General features: G+C 36.9%; 1 protein-coding gene across 5 annotated transcripts in view; it reads left to right on the forward strand.

The window, feature by feature from the left end:
• Nucleotides 1-8974: 8974 nt before the first annotated feature.
• The window catches only part of HERC2 (HECT and RLD domain containing E3 ubiquitin protein ligase 2), a 227545-nt gene continuing 214128 nt past the window's right edge, over nucleotides 8975-22391 (forward strand). For 4 of the 5 annotated variants that reach the window (XM_074213716.1, XM_074213717.1, XM_074213718.1 and 1 more), the window contains exons 1-2: nucleotides 8975-9070; nucleotides 10344-10434. In XM_074213716.1, coding sequence (XP_074069817.1) covers nucleotides 10363-10434 — 72 coding nt within the window. In that variant the 5' untranslated portion in view covers nucleotides 8975-9070; nucleotides 10344-10362. Of the gene's footprint in view, nucleotides 9071-10343; nucleotides 10435-20130; nucleotides 20348-22391 lie in introns of those variants that run through there. The other variant, XM_074213719.1, reaches the window with a different exon arrangement.

Below are 22391 nucleotides of genomic sequence, written 5' to 3' on the forward strand. Positions count from 1 at the left end.
TGATTTCTGTCATGGCTGTTAGAATAGCCTGTGTTCCCACAAACATCCCTGCTTTTCATCAGGGATTTTTGTCTTAAACATAGTGATATCAGCTTGGACCTCTTCAATGGAGGGACAACCATACCCATATCCTCTAAGTCCAATCTCTTCGATTATATTCAACCTTTTAATTATCCTAAGAGAAGTACAATTACTTTCACTTATATTTTTGCCTTCCCTTTTGTAAGTGTTATATCTTCCCTTTTAGGTTCTTATACAATTTCTAACATTTGTTTTGTTTTGTTTTGTCTTTCCCCTTTTCATTTACCTTTTTATGCATTTCTTGAGTCATGTTTTTGGTGATTGAATTCTCTGTTCAGTCCTGGTCTTTTTTGTCAGGAAATTTTGGAAGTCCTCTATTTTGTTGAACATCCATCTTTTTCCCCCAGCAGTATATGCTACATCTTGCAGGGTGATAAATTCTTGGTTGTAATCCTAGATCCTTTGCCCTCCTATATATGGTATTCCAGGTCCTCTGTCCTTCAATGTTGAGTCTGATAGTTCTTGTTTGAGTCCGATTGTATTTCCTTTTGTTTTTAAATTGTTTCCTTTTTTGCTACTTGCAGAATTTTCTCCTTTATTTTAGAGTTCTGGAATTTGGCTATAATAGCCCTTAGACTTTTTTATCCTGGGGTCTCATTCTGGAAGGGTTTTGTGTATTTTTCAGTTGGCTATGTTTTCTTCTTATTCTAGCAGATTTGGATAGTTTTCCCTAATTTCCTTCATGGTGTTTTCTAGGTTCTTTTTTTGATCTAGTAGTCTGGTAGTCTGATGATTCCTAAATTATTTCTCCTAGATTTGTTTTCTAGGTTGTTTTTCCTAAAAGGTACTTTACATTTTCTTCAAATTTTTCAGTCTTTTTATTTTGTTAGAAGGAATCTTGCAGTCTCATAAATTATTTGGTTTTTATTTGTTCAATTCTGAGTTTTAGAGTTTTATTTTCTTCAATTAGATTTTGCTTCCTTTTCCAGTTGGTTATTTTTACTTTTTTTTTTCTTTAGGTTTGTAAGGCAAATGGGGTTAAGTGGCTTGCCCAAGGCCATACAGCTAGGTAAATTATTAAGCGTCTGAGACTGGATTTCAACCCAGGTACTCCTGACTCCAGGGCCGGTGCTTTATCCATTACACCACCTAGCCGCCCCAGTTATTTTTACTTTTAATGGAGTTGATTTCTTTGGTCAATTTTTCATAGGTTTCCTACATGACTTTCACTTCTTTTTTCCATTTTTCTTCTTCTTCTCTTTGGTTTTTAAATTCTTTTTTTCAGTTCTTCTACGAGTTTTTGGATTTGTGTCCAATTCATAGACTCTGTTGAGACTTCCCCTGTGGGTACTTTTTCACTGATTTCTTCATCCAATATGGCATTGTTATCATCTTTATCTGCAATGCAGTTTTCTATGGTGAGTTCACTTTTAGTTTTTTTTTTGCTCACCTTTGTTGTTTTAGTTCTGTTCCTGGGGTATAGGGAGTATAGATCCAAACTTGTTATGCTGGGGTTGGCATCTGATCTCTGGCTTTCAATTGGCCAAGATGTTGCCTATGCAGTATAGGCCTTGCCTTTGTAGAGGTTTATTGCTTCCGTGTCCAGGTTCTACCTCTGCATTGGTTTGTTCCCAATCCAGTTCTGTCTTTTTCTCTAGTATTCCCAGGGTTTAGACTTTGTTTGGGGTTGAGACTCACTCTCCCTGCTGGCTTTCTATCTAGCTGCCGGGACCTATGTTTTTGTCAAGCTGCTGGGACCTGGACTGAACTGTGACTTGAAGCCTACCACTGGCTTTCCCCCTTCTCTAGCCTCAGCTTGGCTTTACTTCCCCCTTTTCCCTGAAAGAGATAGACAGAAGATCCTCCACAAGTTCTACCATTGAAAACTTCTTTGGCTCTTCTCTTTTTCTTAGTGGGATCTGTTGTTTTTAATGTCAGTGTAGAGGCTTCATTTATCTTTGGGAGGGAAAAGCTCTGGGGGCATATTAGCTTCACACTGCCATCTTTTCTCCACCTCAGAGGTCATCAAGGCATAACTGTGAAACCCTTTGTAAAGGGTTAAAGAGGGAATATGGAAGAATGCCTATTAATTCAATACAGAGAAGCAAGAACAGAAGTAAAATCCAGCAACAAAATTCCACACTGCAAAAGCAAAAAATAGAGGGGTCAATGATACAATCTGCTAGGAATTCCTATCAGACTCTAACAATGAATTTAAAGGGGTCCCTGGAGTCTTTTGGCCTTTTTACTTCTTACGATGACCAGGGCCTGACCAGACTGACATTTGTTGGGATACAGAGACTTTCATCCAGTTTACATTTTTAATATCTTATTTAGTTTTGGTTTGAATTTATAGAAATTCATTCTTAGTTTGGAAATATTACCAATTGGAGGTCTTTGCAGAATAAGAGAATACCCCTTATTATTCTTGTTATTGGCAACAACAACAACAACAATAATAATGGTATTCCATTTAGCATTTGTATTATGCTTTATGGTTTCCTATACAATTTAATTAGACAAACTTTACTAGATACTGAACAAGATAGTATCTATGACTTTAAGGAGCTTTTAATCTAACTGAGAAGGTAGGACATTAGTGCAAACAGAATGAATTTGCCCAAGTGAAATGAAAACAAAATTATATAAAAAGTTAGAATAAACATGACTATTCATGGGGAGGGGGATCAAGGAAGTAGCATGGAGGAGACAACATTTGTCCTATGTCTTGACTCACTTTTTTTTTAAGGGTTTTTTTTTTACAAGGCAAATGGGGTTAAGTGGCTTGCCCAAGGCCACACAGCTAGATAATTATTAAGTGTCTGAGGCTGCATTTGAACTCAGGTACTCCTGACTCCAGGGCTGGTGCTCTATCCACTGCACCACCTAGCCGCTCCCTTGACTCACTTTCAATTGACACAAACTTAAGAAGTTTAGGTGGGAAGGCATGTATGGAATGTCATGAGAAAAAAATATGGAGGTAGGAAGATTTGGATCATAGGCTCATGGATTGGGAGTTAGATTTTTTACCTCTAAACAAGTTACTCAACTTGCTTGGAGTAGAGGGTAAATAAAGAGTACTAGTGTGAGACAAAGCTGGAAATGAGTTTGAGCTAAGTTGAGCTTGAATACTAGGTTAACAAGGTTTAGCTTTATTTGTTACACGCTGGGAAACTCTTAAAGGTTTTAAGCATAGAAGTGACATAAGAGCTATATTTTAAGATGAATTTGTTATCAGTATCAAGGCTATACCAAGGTGGAAGGACCAGTTAGGAAGATGTTAGTTTGAGTTCAGGTGAGAGGTAGTTTATAGTGTAGAGACAGTGATAATATATAGGATAGGATGAAGATAAGAGATATTTTGGAAAAAGAACCCACCCACATTACTTGGAAGGTAAATGTTTGGATATGAGGGAGAATAAAGAGTTGATGATGACTTGTTTTAATTTAGGTTTCTAAGACAGTGGTAATACCATTAACAGGAATAGAGAATTTAGAAAGAGAAAGTATTTTTAAAAGATTTCTTTTTGATAGGAGAGTATTTAGATTATGAGTCGAATTTTAGAGATACTGAATTTGCCTTGCTGACAAGATGTCTTGGTGGAGAGACCCAGAAGAATCAGCAGAGGGTGGTGTCATGGAAACCAAGAAATGAAAAATCCACTGGTTTGATCCTTGTGTTAAGGTTTGTCCCTTACATATATTGGGAAAGGAAAACTGAGAAAATCAACTTGTGAAGAAACCTAAGTCTCCCAGATAAAATGTTGAATTGAAATGGGCTTTTTCAGCATGAGAGAACCATATTTCAGATAAATGTATCAAAAACTGTTTTATCAAAGAGATTATGTGGCTTTATGGTGGTCTACCAGCTCATTTGGATGTGATTTTTCTTTTTAGAGTTTTGAAAGTTAAAACTGAGAAATTGTACTTAACTTTTTAGAGACTAGGACTAAATTATGGGAAGATATTCTAAGGACTTTCAGAGTTATTCTTAACAAAAACATGGAATTGTTGAGTTTCCAAATGTTAGGTTACAGATGGGTCACAGCTTATAATGAGACTCTCATCTGATGGATTAGAAACCTCAAAAAAAGCTACAGAAAGAAAATGGCAGGAAACAGAATGAAAAAGGAGAAGAGGGTGAAGCTGAGTACAGGAGGAATTGGAGACAGAAGGCACAAGAGGTGACAAGAAAAGCTTCTTATAGAAGACAGAATATATAAGCTGACAGGAGCTGAGCTGATAGGAAGGCTTTGCAGCTGTTTTGTGTACTGAATAGAAGATAGGCATTACTTTGTTGAGAGCTGACTGGGTCATTGGATAAATGCACAATTATGTTGCTGTTTGAACAGCTATGCAGTTTTTTGCTTTCTAACACCATCTGCAGCCAGAAAGAGAGGGGAAGCCTTCCAGGGTGCATGCCTGTGAGTGAGAGGTGAAAAATAGAGGGGGAAAGACAGGTTTTGCATCTGTTTTGGAGGAAAAAGAGGCTCAAAGTGCTACAATAGTTAATGTGGGGGGGGGGAGAAAGGGGGGGAGAATAGAAAGACTAATTTAGAGAGAGAGAGAGCTATAGATAAAAAGCCCTTCAGATTAATGTACTAAGAGGGCCTATTTTACTATAGAGATAATGATGGTTTCAGGGCAATGTGTCTATCAACTCATTATATGAACTCTTAGCAGTAATAAGGAAAGAAGGCAACATTCTAGTCTCTTTCTATGCTGCAAATATGATCTTGATACCTAAATCAGGGAAAGGCACAGAAGAGAAAGAAAACTATTGACCACTATTCCTAATGAACATTGATGGAAACTTTTTAAATAAAATATTAATACCAGGACTATAATGACCTAAGATTATATATTAAGATCAAATTGAATTTATACTAGGAACAGAGTTGATTCAACATAAGGAAGACCATAAATCTAATTACCCATGTTAATAATATAATCATATGGCTATATTAATGGATGATGAAAAGGATTTTGACAAAATCTAATAAAAAAAAGTTCTATTAAAATATCAGAGTATGCAGTGGATAAAGCACTGGCCCTGGAGTCAGGAGTACCTGGGTTCAAATCTGGTCTCAAACACTTAATAATTACCTAGCTGTGTGGCCTTGGGCAAGCCACTCAACCCCATTTGCCTTGCAAAAACCTAAAAAAAAAATCAGAGTAACAGAAATTTCCTCAATATATTAAATAATATTTATCTAAATTATGCACAAACATCATATATGGAGAACAGTTAGAGACTTTTCTGAATAATATCTAGGTAAAGCAAGGATGTCCATTATTACTACTACTAATACTACTATTTAACAGAGTGCTAGAAATGTTAGTTATAGCAATATTACAAAATAGAGAAATTGAGAGGATAAGTATAGGCAAAGAGAAAAAAAATTACTTTTTAAAATGATGTGGTGGTATAGAGAATACTAGAAAGTCAATTAAAAATTAATTGAACAGTTGCTCTTCAGATATGTCCATTCTGTAGGAAAATGACCCTGGTTCTCTCCTGTATTCTGAGGAAAACTTGCTTTCTCAGAAAAAAAGTCCAGTTCCAAAAGAGAAAGCAAGTTCATTTTCATAAATGCATAGCCTCTGATGAGCAAAACATTCATTTCCATTAAAGAATACTATCTTCCTTCCCAAATACATTCTATTCCTTTAATGGGGCAAAAAATAATTGAAACAGTAACTTTAGCAAAAATCCATATAAATCATAAGTATATATATGTACATATATACACAAATATATAATGTACATATAAAATATTATTATGCTTATTATAATATATGTACATGTATACATCTATCATACATTTATATTTCTTTTTTTAATTTAATTTTTTCCAATGTCAAGCAAGGGTAGTTGTCAACCATCAACCCATTTGCAAGATTATGTGTTCCATATTTTTCTATCACTCTCCCTTCCCTTTAATTTATATTTTTGACAAAACCCTGCAAGAAAAGCTAGTAAGAAAAATTACAACAAAAGCTATAAAATACTTGGGAGGACAATTTCTAAGATTCACCTAGGGATTATAGGAATCTAACTATAGAATACTTTTTTCCCCCCCAGAAAGTAATAGCCAATTTTATCTGCTGTAACCTTTGCCTGGCTCAGGGAAGGAGAAGCTGGATAGATCCTGGAAAGGAGCAGGTGAAAAGATGAACACCTGGAGCAAAGAAAGGACCAGAGTACAGTGATGTTGAGGCTAGATCAGTCTGGGAAACAAACCAGTCTTTTTTTTTTCTCCTTTTTTTTTTAGTTTTTGCAAGGCAATGGGGTTAAGTGGCTTGCCCAAGGCCACACAGCTAGGTAATTATTAAGTGTCCCAGCTCAGATTTGAACTCAGGTACTCCTGACTCCAGGGCCAGTACTCTATCCACTGTGCCACCTAGCCACCCCTAAACCAGTCTTTCTTGATGCCCCTGTGCCAGACCTGGTTCTCATCCTTCAAATTCTATTACCAATTCTTTGGGAAAGGAGATCAAGCAAAGCATTTCTCTTCCTCCCCTTTAGGATGAAACTTCCTTTTCATTTATTGTTACTTCCAGTGTCTGGAACAATGCTCATCATGGTTGGGGCTTACTAAATGCTGCTTGTGTTGGTGATTTAATTTTGCTTTCTCTTTTTTGTTTAGTTACTTTATGGTGTTTCACTAAATTATTGTCACTAAAAAGTAAATTAAGTCTTATAAGTTTATTTTTCTAAGAATCAGGCACTCAGTTGTGGGCTGGGGCCTGACTGTCAAAATAGGATTTCAATAATTCCTGAATTTGAGTAATTTCCATCTTGTCATTTCCTTACTTTTATTTTAATTTTGACTCTGGCCAGCATTGGGTCAAGAGCCATTCAAGTGCTGGTTGGTGGAGGTTATCTGAGTTTGTAACTGAACATGCTGATGATTGTGGGGGTGGGGTGGGGGAATACAGCTACCTTTAGGAAAACTAGCACCTGTGAATTGAATACATGGGTCCTCTTGCCACCCCACTACCCCATTTTAAAGGTGGTTGGAAGGTAATGCCACCTGGTGGTCAAGGATATACCATCCTCCCTTGCCTTAATGAATATGCTGACATGCTATATTATCACCTTACTATATAAACTACTTTCCACATAATATTTCACTCGTTCCTTACAATAAAATTGTGAAGTAGGTGCTATTATCATTTTCATTGTACAAATAAGGAACCTGAAGCAAAAATATTCTGTCTTCCTTAGGGTCACAGTTTCTGAGGATGAATTAGAACTCAAATCTTCCTGGTTCTGTCATTGTTCTACCACTCATAAGCCACGGTACTATTTAATGAATTGCCTGCTTTTCTGTAAGTTGCAGAAAACAGAGAAGGAGCTAGTTATAGGATTCCAACAAATGGGAATCTGGTTTGTACAACTCGTCACCCAGTAAAAGACAGAACACAAACCCTTCTCTCAAGGAGCCCTCAACAACCTCAGGTGAGGAAGACGGGTGCTGGTAGCTATGATACAGGTAAGGATGACACAAAAGCAAAGGGCGGGTCCAGGACAAGTGTCCTTCGAATTTAGGAAAGATAAACCATTTCTGGCTAGTATTTGGATAGCAAGGGAGAGGAAAGACTTTACATTTCGTGAAGATTACCTTTGAGCTGGGTCTCCAAGTATGGGCAGGGTTTTATCGGGTCTGTGTGTGGGGGATGGGGGTGTACTGGGGTAAGGAAAATTCAAGTGCGAATAAAGGTACATAGGAAGGAACATCTCAGTATGTTCTTGTATAAAATTAGTAATTTCCCCCCCAACTTATCTTTTCTTTTAAAAGATTTTGAATTTTACAATTTTCCCCCTAATCTCATTTCCCTCCCCCGCACCAAAGGCAATCTGCCAGTCTTTACGTTGCTTCCATGTTGTACATTGATCCAAATTGAGCGTGATGAGAGAGAAATCATATCCTTAAGGAAGAAACATAAAGTATAAAAGATAACAAGATCAGATAATAAGATAGGTTTTTTTTTTCTAAATTAAAGTGAATAGTTCTTGGTCTCTGTTCAAACTCCACAGTTCCTTCTCTGGACCAACTTATCCTAAAGAAAAATTGATAACCATTTGCTTGTACTGCGTGGGTTTCAAATGCGAGCTTGTGCGGCCGGCGCCGGTTTTCCCGCGGGCACCCGGGGCACCCGGTCTTCTTTCCGCGCCGGTCTGCACCGGGCTGCGTGTCCCGAGGCTCTCGGCTTCTCAAGGCCGGGGCCATGGCCGCCGGGGCTGGCGGCACCCCCGCGTCTCCTGCGGGGCTTCCCGTCTGCGGATGAGGTGTGAGGACGGGAGGCTGCGCGAAGCACCGGAGGCCAAGAGGACGCCGCGGGCTAACCGCTTCCGCTCCGGAGCCCAAGGCCGGCGGGCCTCCCCCGGCTCTCCCCTCAGCCCCCCGTGCTTCCACGCCGCTCCCGCCGCTCCTCCGCCTTCCACAGCCTGCTCCGGGCGCAGGCGGCGTGCGGCCTCTCCGGGCCCGGAGCTTCCCGCCTGCAGCGGGGAGGTCCAGGACGCCGGGCCGGGCGGCAGGCGGCAGGCTGGGGGGCGCTCGCAGGGGGGAGGAGGGGCGCTGGTGACGGAAGAGGGGACGGCGGCCAGGGGCGCCGGGGGCAGGCCCGGGCGGAAGTCCCTCCTCCCGGAGGCGGCCAATGGGCCGGGTTGAAGCTGAGGGGGGGGTGGAGGAGGAAGAGGGTGATAGAGTGGAGGGGAGCGAGGGAGGGAGGGGGCGAAGGGGCGGCCGCTATTGGCTGCGCGGCTGGAGGGCCCTGGGCGCCGATTGGCCGAGCCGCGGGGAGGAGGCCGCTCTCCGGAGCGCGGCCCTCCCCCTTCCCCTGGGCCGCTGCGGGGGGAGGGGATCGGTCCGAGTAAGGCCGGGCCCCGGTGCCTGCGGGAAGTGGAAGGGGAAGGCGGGTGGCGGCGGCGGCGGCGGCGGCTTCCTGGTGACCGCCGTCGGGAGCCCGGAGCCAGCCGAGGCGAGCGGGAGGGAGTCGGGCCGCGGCTGCCCCGCACCGGAGCGGGCCCGGCGGGCTGACGGTGAGGACAGACGGGCGGGAAGAGGGAGGCTTCCCGGCCTCAGCGCTTCTCCGGGCGCCGAGAGGCCGGCGGGGTGCGGAGCTGTTGGCGGCTCCGTTAATCGGGGCCCCGGGAGGCGGCGGCGGCCGCTCGGCCGCCTTTGTGGGTCAGTCCCTGGGCGGCAGCTGTGCCCCCGGGGGCCGGGCCTGGCGCCTCCGGGGTGGGACCCAGGCGGGCGGGCGGGCTTGGCCCGGGGGGGGGGGGGGGCGAGGCCGGCGGCGCGGGCACCATCCCCAGCCTTGGCAGCGCCCGCCCGCCTGTGCTCCGCCCTCTGCCGCCCGGGCGACCGCCGGGCGAGCCTGGCAGCCCCGCCGCCGCCGCGCGCGCGCGTGAGGATGAGTGTGCACGGCCGCGTGTGCACGCCCGGGCTGCCCTCCTGTATGTGCCCGCATTAGTGACAGAGGTGCCTCCCCGGGAGCTCATGGGCATCGCGCGTGTATGGTGTGCCCGTGTGCCTGTGTGCCCGCGCGTGTGTGTGTGCGCGCGTGCCCGCGCACTTAGGCTTCTGTTTGCGCCCTTCGTCATCCCACATCGGTTACGGCCCGGCATCAATTATTTATTTCATGCAGCAACCCCCATGTAGGGGTGAGAGGGAAGGGCGGCAGAGCCCCCGAGGCTGTCATTTGTCGCGAGACGAGGCTCCCGGTTTGTTTTGGGTGCGCCGGGGAGGCTACGTGCTAGGAGCGGGGTTGTTTGTGATGATCTCCCACCCCGCCTGCCCTACCTAGGATGCAACACGGAGGCCCGAAGAAACTTACCTTATGGAGCCGCTTTTTACTTTTTGCTTAAACACTGTACCTTGCCCTTTCAGTGTTACCCTGTTTATGTATAGATCTAAATCTATATGTATGTTACTCTCCATACACACACACACACACACACACACACACGCACACATATATAATGTATCATTCAGAGGAACCCCAAAGTCTTTAAGTTTATTAACTTAAAACTACACTAAGGGGGCACAGTGGATAGAGCACCGGCCCTGCAGTCGGGAGTACCTGAGTTCAAATCAGACCTCAGACACTTAATAATTACCTAGCTGGGTGGCCTTGGGCAAGCCACTTAACCCCATTGCCTTGAAAAAACCTAAAAAACCTAAACAAACAAAAAACAAAAACTACGCTAAGACTTGGAATGTGTGTGTAAGAGATAGCTGTGTTCTCCATATAATCTTGGAACGCCAGAGTATATGTGTGCACATCTTAAGATATCTGTGTTTTACTTATAGGAGAGGACTCATAGATAAGATGTCTTCTGAATCCTTCTGTTTGGCTGCCCAGTCTAGATTTGACTCCAAGTGGTTGAAAACAGATTTACAGGTAAGAGTCTAATGCGAGGGTTTGTTTTTTTTTTTTTCGTGGTATGATTTCAGCTCAAGGATAATTTTAACTAAATTGTTGGTAGGTCTTGACTTATTTTCAGTTTTTATTTCATGTTGGCTTTAGTGGAGAAAGATTTGATTTCTGTAATTGCTTGTAGATGGGTAATAATCAAGAGTTTTGTGACCAAGAATCAAAAGGAGGAAATTTTGGAATGTCATTGAAGGTTAGAAATCATAATAACATTTGGTGCACAAGTATGATTCACTTTTAAATGGGCATATATTATTTCTTGGTAATTCTGTTTGTCTTCCCCCTTTGACCCCCAATCCATTTTAGGGAGTTTTAGTACTTAATTTATTATGTATACAAGTAAACAAACTAATTGCTATTTGCTATTTATTTGAGTTTATTAAGTAAGAAATGAGCTTTGGGTAAATATTATCATGTTTTTCTGTTTAGATTTCGAAATGGCTATCATTATTAAAAAGAAATATTTTTATTCTTTACAAAATAGTGGTTGCAAATCAGAAAGTTTGCGATCATTTTTACACTTTTTAAATGCATTATTTATACATATATGCATGTATATATTTATGCATATATTTAATTTTTAAAAAATATAATAGTATGTTAATGGTATCTTAAGATGCCTTTTAAATTTCAAAGAATGGAATAAACCTTACAGAAAAATATATATGTGTTTTTCATAGTTGCTTATCGTGTAAACATACATTTTTTTTTGTAAGGCAATGGGGTTAAGTGGCTTGCCCAAGGCCACACAATTAGGTAATTATTAAGTGTGTGAGGCCACATTTGAACTCAAGTACTCCCAACTCCAGGGCCAGTGCTCTATCCACTGTGGCACCTAGCTACCCCTAAACATAAACATTTTCTAAGCAATAAATTAACTTTCCAAGCAATAACTTTAATACATAAGACTTTTTTTTTTTTTTTTTTAGGTTTTTGCAAGGCAAATGGGGTTAAGTGGTTTGCCCAAGGCCACACAGCTAGGTAATTACTAAGTGTCTGAGACCAGATTTGAACCCAGGTCACATAAGACATTTGTAAGGAAAAGCTTAAAGTATTGTAAATCCATATTTTACATTGAGGTTCATTTGTTCTAAATGTTTCTAGAGTAATGTATGTTTTTATTTTTAGGATATATTTCATTTTGATTGTTAAAGAAATATTGAATGAAAGTCATGCAAAGTGTCAAATAGATTTAGTTAGATTCTTCTCTCCTTGTCTCATGTTGAATGTGGGCAAATATATGTGTGTTTTGAATTTGTTGACACAAATGCCAACTAGAACTAATAGAGAATTTATTATAGAATAAGATAGATTAATTCTCTTCTTGCATTTGTGTCAAGACAGTAATCCTTGTTTATCCTAAATCTTTATCAGGCTTAACTATTTTCTGAATTGCTTTTGTTTGGAGTTGTTTAGTATATTTATAATTATAATTATTACCAAGAAATTTTTGGTTGAATGAATTTTTGAGGTTTTGTTTTTTGGAAGTATATAGGAATCTTGGTGAAAATAGAAATTTTAACACTTTGAAGAATAACCAAAGCTAGTTTCTGCCATCTTTACTTTTATTTCCAGACTAGTACCATTTATGAAGATTAGCCTTTCTAAGATACAGTGAATGCTTGCATGAATTCAGTCTTTTTAGCAGATCTATATTAGTCTAGATGAAGGATATAGGATTTGTTGAATTAGCTAACTTTTTAAAAAAAATTTTTAATTAAAGATTTTATTTATTTTGAATTTTACAATTTCCCCCCCAATCTCAGAATTAGCTAATTTTTGAAGGAAAATGTTTGAAGGTTACAAACTCTTATTGGGAAAAAAGCCCTTGAACCTATGTATTTTTACTTAATGTCTTGTCCATGTTTGATTCATTTATGGAACTATGAATTTAATCATTGTAAAAATTAAGGTCCACCCCCAAATTATTTAACAGTAATTTGACACTAATACCATCTTCTTCCCCCTTCTGCTGCTTATGAAAATGGCAGCAACTTGAGTATGAAGAACAAAAACACCTTGAGATGATGAGGTTCTTTTGGCATAAAAAGGGAGGTTAAATTTCGCAATATCCTTTGCCTGCTGCAGTTGGAGAGAAAAAAATGGAGAATATATTTATAATGTCTAAGTTTGAAGATTTCTGAACACAATATTTGGATTTCTTAAGGAAGAATTAGAGAACAGAGTTTTTCTCATTGTTCCTCTAAGCAGAATTTCTAGTACAGTTTTATCCTTCATGGTGTGATGTGATAGACTGTTTTATCATCCTGTCTCACTCTAATCCTAATGTTGAATAGCCATTTGAATTTTGATAGTTTTTTGCAATTTTTTTTCGAAAATAGCAATACATTTGTCTCAGGGAACAAATCTACTAGAAATTTATGTGACATTTTTATATGTTATATTCAGCAGCACTCTATTAGGTAGTAATGGTAAATATATCAAAGTGGAGGAGAAAGTAGTTTACACCAAATAACCACTAAAAAATGGAATTTTGAGGTTTAAAGATCTTCTGACTAAGCAAAAGTCTGTTATCTTAAGAATTCTAGGATAATGCTGCTCCTTTTATATTAAATGTCTCAAATTTTTGCTCATTGCTTGGATCTTAATTGATTCCTAGAACAACAGCAAATTTCTATTTGGCAAGGTATAAGGATACAGAGATAAAATATACATCACCTTAGGTTCTAACTTGAATGACATAAAAAGTAATTATAAGTATGAATATATTCCTCCCAGTACTGTATTGAAACTGTTTTCTTCAAGGTGATCATTGATCTCTCAGTCTCTGAATCTAGCAGCTTTTCTAGTATTCCATATCTTGATAAATCTTCCAATGTTAACATCCTGATTATTCTTCCTTCTTGATACTTTTTCTGCGACTCCTGGCTTCCCTGGTTTTGTTACAGTCCTAACTAAATTCCTCCCATTCCTCCTCATTTATAGTTGCTTCCTTTTATTAATTATATCCAATTTATCCTTTTATATCATGCTTGTATGTTGTTTTTCTCATTGGATTGGGAGCATTTTGAGAGTAGGGATTGCTTTTTACCTTTCTTTATACCATGTTTAGCATAGTGTTTGACACATTAAGCACCATAGTAGGCACTTAATAAATGTTTAATGACTGACTTTTGCCTGTCACACTGCTTATTTTGGTTTTTTATTTATTGATTTTTCTTTTCCTATGCCTTTACATTTCATAAATATTCTTTGGGCTTTGACCTTGGTTCTCTTCTATATTCTTTTGCACTCTTAGTCTCTCTGATGGTTTCAATTATTACCTTTATACATATATCATCCAAATGTATAGATTGTGACTAAACTTTTCCCATGATCCCTTGCCCCATGTAAATGCTTGCTGGACAGCTACATGTTCTGGTATTACTTGAACAATTCATTTAGCCCCTAAAACCTACCATTCCTCTTATTTGGAGATTTCTGTTTGTTGTTATTATCATCATCATCATCATCATCTTTCCCATCTTTTAGACTCAAAGCTGTTTTATTCTTTGACTTTTCTTGTTCTCATTCCTTTATTTTTTCCCCTTTCAATTAGTTGTTGAATTCTAGAGTCTTTTAAAAAGATAATAGGAGACTTAAAAATTATGAATTATTAACCAGTGTGACAAAATAGAGAATAAATCTTGAAACCTCTTTGAAGTTGTGTAAAATTTGTTTCACTTCAATTTAAATTTTTTTCACATTTGTATTAGAAAAATAATAATATAGTTAAAATATCATTCCATTTTGAGTCTAATTTCATATATTTATATAGTTTTGTTTTTTAAAACAATTTATAGTCTGTAGCATATTCTGCTGACCTCACATTGTATCACTTTTTTTAAAGATTTTCTTTATTTTTAGTCTTCATGTCTGTCCTTTTTTGCACAATAGTACTGTATTAAATTAACATGCCGTAATTTATTAAGTCATTAATGACTAGAGAGTCATTGTGTTCACTTTTTTTGCCATTACAAATAAAGACTGGATTATTTTATTATTTTACTTTTTTATACTATTTTTTAATGTCCTTTCCTCATATAATAATATCCTTTGCATAGAATTCCAGCAATGGGGGCAGCTAAGTGGAGCACAGGTCCTGGAGTCAGGAGGACCCAAGTTCAAATCTGGCCTCAGACACTTAATAGTTGTCTAGCTGTGCGACCTTGGGCAAGTCACTAAATCCCATTACCTTAAATAAAATTAAAAAAATAATCCAGCAATGGGATTGTAGGATCAGTTTTCTGAGTATTGTACATTTTGGAGAACATTCTAGTCTTTCCAACAAATATAATGAATATCTGTTTCCTGTACCTTTACTATTTTATCTCTGAAAAATATGTAAATCTTATACCCTACCCCTGGCTAAGTGTTTGACTTGCTCTTTCCTTTTCCCTTATTACATTCTGGCTTCTATCATAGAGCTTAAAGGAATTTTAGAGTGGCCATGGGTAAGTTATCCCTTTATTGTTAACTCCTATCATAAAAAAAATGAATCTTTGATATAGGAAACCTGAATTTCGGTCCTGGCTTTGCTGATTTTTTGTTGTGCTATCTTGGAAATACTTTGAGCCTCAGTTTACTGATCTATAAAGTGGACACATTGATGTTTCTCTCTACTTATCATACTGGGTTGCTGTAAGAAAAAATATTTTGTAAAATTGGAATTTGTGTTTGATACTTAGTATTTCTGTCATGATGGACTATTCATTCAGAGATGAGTCACAGATTCCTCAGTTGTAAAATGAGAATCATAATATGTGAAGTGGCAATCTCCAAGGGATATGAAGAACAAATAAAAATCTAATGATGAGATCATTGCAAAAAATTCTCCCTATGAAACTATAAAAAGACAGCAGGATGGTAGGTATAGTGCGGAACTTGAAGTTATGTAGACTTGGTTTGAAATCCTAGTAGTACCTGTGGTATTTGGTAGGTTTGTGACTGTGGACAAAACATAGAACCTTTTCCAACCTTAGCCGTTGGTTATGATCTGCCTCAGCGCCTGTGAAATCCCAGATGCTTGACATAGCAAATGCCTTGAAAGTAGAAATTGTCTTGTTTTTCAGCTTTGTATCACACTATGCAGCCTACCTATGAAGCACAGGGTCTGCTATGTATGTAGTGCATTCTTAGTACTAGTTGAATTAAGTAAAGTTGTTGAGAAGTCAAACTAGAACTAGAGATTTAGCAGCTGAGAAAAGGAGAGAGTGGAGAGATTAGGAAGGTACAGCACATGATCTGTGAAGGAAGGAAAGGATTTCTATGGGTGGGGGAGAAATTTGCAAGTATGGTTACAGATATCTATGAAAGCAGAGGGATAGAGGAGAAGGTGTAATTGAGAAAATAGTGAATAACCCAGTTTGGCAGGAATATCTACAAAGGTAAAGGAAGTGAAGTGTGAAATCAGTCTGGATAACCAGACCGTACGTGAGCTTGAATGCTTGGCTAAGGAGGTTGTATTTCATTCATTAGACAGGGGAGAGTGGACATGTATTTAACATGTGTAAGATTACAGTCAGTTGCATTCCTTGTCCCAAGATGTGGAGTACGTGTCCTTCATGCTTACTGATGGTCATTTTCCTTATCTGTATGTAGTCTTCAGACCCTTTTTTTTAAATCAGGAATGGGTGCCTAATAAATGTTTGCCTCTTGATTTTTATGGTTGTTTTTAATGTTTGTTTCAGTGGAATTCAACAAGATTTAATTTGCTTTTGCTGTTTCCATTGATACAAGGCTAATACTATTGTAAGTGAGAGCTATTAAAATTTTTTTCATTAATGCTTCATTGATGTGAATTTATAGTTATTTTTGCAGTTTATTATTACAGTACTCACATCAAAGCATTTATTCTTTTCTTCTATTTTTCAGTTTTGATTTATAATAAAAATGCTAAAATTTAATGATGAGAAACATCAGGACCCAGAAATATCAAAAAATGAAAAAAGATTTTACATATATATAATTATATGTATTATAGTATATATTATAATATATTATTTATATATAATTATATTATATACATTATATTATTTATATATTATATATATTTATATATGTGTATATATTTTGAAAAATTATATTCATTCTGGACATTTAAATGAGAAGCGCATCTTGATGTTTCTGTTCATAATTTTTGTTTAATAAAAGTAGGAATTTAAAGATCTAAAACTTGTTTTTTTTTGATGTTATTTTTAGAAACAGAAGCAAATTAATCCTTTTTTAGTTCTATTTGTTCCCTTCTGCTTAGACACATTTATATCTAAGATGACATAGCAGCACACATCTTAAGTAGATGTGCTATTTTTGTTTACAAAAGTCCTTCTATAAAGAAGAGACTTTTAAATTATCAAGCACTCTTTATGTTTGTGTAAGTATGGTTTTTTTGGAAGTACTACTCAACATTATTATCTTGTTATATGTCTGAGCAGTATACCTGAAAAACATATACTGTTATATAAAATCATATATAATGTTTAAACATAGACGTTAGTATATTATTAATTTATGTTAAAAAATGATAGGATCAACCTGAAATGTAGGGATTAGTGGTTTTTTTTTAAATCAGCCCACCCATATAGATCTGTAGATAATTTCTTTAGAATATTTTTTCTTTTTCTTTATTTTATCCCCTTTCTCATAAGAAGTTCAAAATAATTTTGTTAAAGTAATATTTTGTGCTTTTTTGCATATTATCCTTCATTTTTTTCCTCAGCAAAGAAATTTCATCATTTTGTTTTGTGTAGTACCATTTAATTTGTCTGATCTTGCTGGGAATATCCCATGAGTGAACTTTCCATATAATTGAAGTTTTCCCCCTTTAAATGCCAAAATTTTCTGGAGGATTCAGAGAGGATGTATTGAGAATGAGAAAGTATTCCTTTTCTTTGAACACTTTCTACAATGAATTAAATGATATCCTGTCTTCAGCAAAATAAATTTGTACATATAATCTTTTCTTGATGATGGTTCATTGTGAATGCCAGTATTATATTACAGCTTATATTTATGATACAGTCAGGGGTCTTTGAGATGTATAGGACCTAAATTTGTCCCACTATACTTCTAGACTGCTTTGCTTTATTATTTTTATATTTTTATTTATTATCTTTTCCCTGTCACTTCTTACTATGTTCCTTTTTATAGCAATCTCAATTTTCCTTTTGTTTTCTTAGAGGATGTCACTAAATTTTATTAGAATTGCATTCAAAGTAGCAGTAAGCAGTTTCCAAGGGAAAATCTATGAATGTTGCTCATGAACTTTTTATTATGAGACATCTATTTTGATCTGTCTGATTTTGCTTGTAGTGAAACTAGTTGAACAAACTTGTTAATGCTTTTTTTAAAAAAAAATTTGATCCTTGATTTCATCAGTTTAGGGACCTTTGGGTGAAGAACTTCTGTCATTGCATATTAGCACCTTTTAAATCCTTAAAACTCCTCTGGTAGTTTTAGAATTGTCTAGGACTCTGGGGTACTAAATTTTTTTCTTAACTTATGCCCCTGTCAAAAAAAAAGTCCCTTAAATCTTGAGACTATAAAATATATATATGTATGTATATATAAAATCTATATGCAAAAATAGTAATATAAGAGAAGATATCAAATAATATTTTATTATTGATACAGAAATGTTTTTGCTTTTTGTTTATGTCTTTTTTTAACCATAGTATTTTTAGTGAGAGTAATGTGAATATGCTTCATTGATTTTGAAAATAATTCAATTTATTTTGATTTGGTTTTAATGACTGTCATAGCTAAAAAAAACCCCAGCCTCATAAAGTTAACAAGCTCTAAATGAAAATTAAATAAGAGGAAATGATGAATGTTGTTGACTGTGTTTTCAAAATTGTTAATACTAATTTTCAATCCTATCTACCATTTATTCAAATTTTTTCTTGAAATTCAGCTACAAATTTCCTGCTTCCCACTTCTTAGGATCTAATCACAAAATACTATTGCTGAGTTTTTATATTTTTAACAAAGGGGCTTCAAAACTCAATTTTGAAAGATTTTTAAACAGATTAGATTATTTCCAAGTTATTTTACATGCTGAAATGAGTCATCAGTTGTCGAGTGTGGTAGAGAGCTCAAGAAGGATGCTGACTGAGAAAAGACCATTAGATTTATCAATTAAGAGTTCTTTGCTACCTTGGAGAATTCATTGAGTGACATGTCAAGGATGATGAAGAGGTTGAAAACCTGGGAGAATGGAAGGATAGTGGTGCCTTTGATGGAAATAGAAAAGTTTGAAGAGAAATGGATTTTAGATGATGGAATGTATTTTTTTTTTTTGGACTTTTCTTTTTGGCAAGGCAGTGGGGTTAAGCAACTTGCTTAAGGTCACATAGCTAGGTAATTATTAAAACCACATTTGAACTCATTTCCTCCTGACTGCAGGGTCAGTGCTCTATCCACTGTGCCATCTAGCTGACCCCAATGATGGAATGTATTGAGAGATGCAGTATAGATTGCCATCTATTCATACTTTGTTACGTTTTTCCCTACCAAAAAATGAATAGTTGGGGTTTATAGTTTTATTCCATGATGACTATCCATGGGTGCAGAACCTATTTATTGAGGGATGATTGTGAAGGCTGCCAGATGAACTAGAGGGCAGGGAATTTTGCCTGGGCAGTTGCTATGGTGACAAAGTTGCAGTTAGGTTATAACTTCCCCAAGGAGCTTATCTTGGCATAACCATAGCAGGTCAGTGCTATGTGATAGAATAAGGGGAAGTTAGTTTTGAACAGGTGAAAGCACTTGGAGACAAGTCCACTTTTTGGGAGAATGGGGATGTAACTGATTTTCCTACTTATTAATTGGTTGGCTTCACACCCCTTAGGATCATACCAGGGATGTATAGTGACTTTCACTTTGGAAACCATTGCACTATGGAATTGATCCTTCTAGGATCATATAACTAGTATGTTTCAGAGGTGAAATTTGAACCTAATCATCTTGACTCCAAGGCCAATTCTCTGTCCCTTACAACACAGTGCTTCTTTTGCATTAGGTGGGGTGGTGGTGTGTTCTGTATTAAATAAAAATTCCACAGATATTTTGAGATCTATGTGTTTCTTAAGTGGTAGGACAGCAAACATCCAACTTTTATTTAATCAGCAGTAGTTATTGAGTACATAGAATATTGAACATTATGGTGGATGCTTTGTCTAGGAAAACCATAAACAGGACACATGCAAGGCAAGAATGATTGCAGTGAGAGTTGTATGATTGCAAGAAAGAGTGGGAATAAAGCTAGCTCTGCTCCTTTCTGTGTTGTATACAGTGGTAGCATCCTTTGTGCATAACTATTTATGACATTTGATCTGGTAGCAATTTTTTAGTTAAATTCAGGGGGAAAATGTGCTTATTGTTTATCTGGTTTATTTCTTTTTTGTATTGGAATTTTGATCTTTTGCCTTAATTTTAGTAGTGAAATGTTGAGATTTTTAAAAATAATTGATTATGAATTTAATATTGAGCATCTTTGTCAGGGGGAAGAAGAGAAGTAAGAAAGTGGGGGAGAAAAATGTAGAACCCCAAACTTAACAAAAAAATGAATGTTGAAAACTATGTTTGCATGTAGTTGGAAAAATAAATAAATAATTTCATTAAAAATATTGAATATCATTCTTTATGATTATTTGTTTAAAAGAATTAATTTTAGTTCCAAAATATTACAATTCATATACTTTCTCTGAGACTCACTATGATTTTTTTATTCATTCCAATTCATTTTTCTTATTTATTAGATTGCAGGCTTGTAGCTGGAAGTGATATTAGAGAGGCTATATAGTACAACCCAGTTGTTTTATAGATGAGCAAACGGGTTGAAACGTGAAATGATTGACTCGAGTCCATCACCAGTTAGGAAGTAAGTATCATGATTCAGCACTGGTCCTCTTGAAGAGTGGTTGATCATGGTTCTTAAGTCTTTCAAAGTTGTTTTTCTTTACAGTATTGTTATTGTAGAAAATATTCTTCTGATTCTATTTACTTCATTCTGCATCAATCCATACAGAGAGCAGAGATTATTTTACTTTTGTTTGTCTCTCCAGTGTTTAACACAGAACTTTTACACATAGTGAGTGATTGTTAATAAAACCTTCATTCATTTATGACTTCCCAGTTTTATCTGAAATTCCTTTTTATCATTACTCAAAGTACAATGATATTTCATTACGTTCTTATTCCAGAATTTATTCAACCGTCCCTTAACTGATGGGTATTCCTTTGTTTCCAGTTTTTTGCTATATGAAAAGAACTGCTATAAATATTCTTGAATATGTGAATCCTTTAACTCTTTCTTTGATTTTTTTTGGAGTATTGGTCTAGTAGTGGTATCACCAGGTCAAATAATCTATACAGTTTGGTAATGTTGGGAGCATAGCTCCAAATTAATTAACAGAATGGTTGGACCATAACAATGCGTTAATGTACTTACCTTTCCAAAATCCCTCCAACAGGTGTCACTTTTCTTTTATCATCAACTTTGTCTTCCTAATAGTTCTGAGGAGGAACTTCAGAATTGCTTCAATTCTAATTTCTCTATTCAGGGCAGGAGAATTTTCATAGTCTTTAAAAAAAATCATTTACTTATTTTTAAAATTTGTTAAAAAAAACTTTGAGTCATGAATCCTCTTGATCTATCCCTCCCTTCTGTTATGAAAGGAAGAAATGTGATGTCACATATATATGAAATCATGCAAAACATATTTCTTTGTTAACCATGTGCACAAAATAAAACTCCACAAAAAATAAACAAAATGAAAAAATTATGCTTCAATTTGCAATCAGACTTGTCAGTTCTTTTTTTTTTTTTAGATTTTTGCAAGGCAATGGGTTTAGTGGCTTGCCCAAGGCCACACGGCTAGGTAATTATTAAGTGTCTGAGACCGGATTTGAATCCAGGTACTCCTGACTCCAGGGCCGGTGCTTTATCCACTGCACCACCTAGCCACCCCTTGTCAGTTCTTTCACTGGAGGTGAATAGCATTTTTCTTCAGAAATTATTTAGAATTGTCTTAGATTGTTCTATTGATTAGAATAGCTAAGTCATAAACAATTGATAATTGTATAATATTGTTACTTTGTATAATATTCTCCTGTTTCTGCTCATCTCACTCACCATCAGTTTGTGCAAGTCTTTTCAGGTTTTTCTGAAATTATTCTGCTTATTATTTCTTATAACACAATAGTATTCCATTACAATCCTAAATAAAACTTATTCTGTCATTTCCTAATTGATGAGCATCCCCTTGATTTCTAATTCTTTGCTACCACAAAAAGAACTGCTATAAATATTTTTATATAACTTTGTATAACTTTGTATTACTTTTTTCTTTAATCCTTTTGCGATACAGGCCCTAGTGAGATTGCTGGGTAAAAAGGCTTTGCACAATTTTATAGCCATTTGTTGGATTGATTCACAAGTCCACTAATATGTGTTAGTGTCCCAGTTTTCCTACATTCCCTCCAACATTTGTCCTTTTTCCTTTTGTGTCATATTAGCCAATCTGATGGGTGTAAGGTACTTTTACCTCAGAGGTGTTTTAATATGCATTTCACTGATTTCATACGGTTTTTAAAAATCATTTCTTTATGGATTTATTCCTTTGAAAACTACTTCTTTATATTTTTACCATTTACCTGTTGAGAAGAATGACTCTTATAAGTTTAAATCAGTTTGTTGTATATCTTGGAAATATGACCTTGATCTTAGAAATTTGTTGCAAAGATTTTTTTCCCCAGCTAATTGTTTCCTAAATTTATCTGCTTTAGTTTTGTTTTATCCAAAACTTTTAGATTTTGTTGTATTCAAGATTATCCATTTAATTTTCTTTGATCCTTTCTATTCATTTAATCCTTTTTTTCCCTGTCTGTGGATATCAAAGATAATTTCTTCTGTACTCCTTTAA

The sequence above is a fragment of the Macrotis lagotis genome, chromosome 1 (assembly GCF_037893015.1).
Source record: "Macrotis lagotis isolate mMagLag1 chromosome 1, bilby.v1.9.chrom.fasta, whole genome shotgun sequence".
NCBI lineage: Eukaryota > Metazoa > Chordata > Mammalia > Peramelemorphia > Peramelidae > Macrotis > Macrotis lagotis.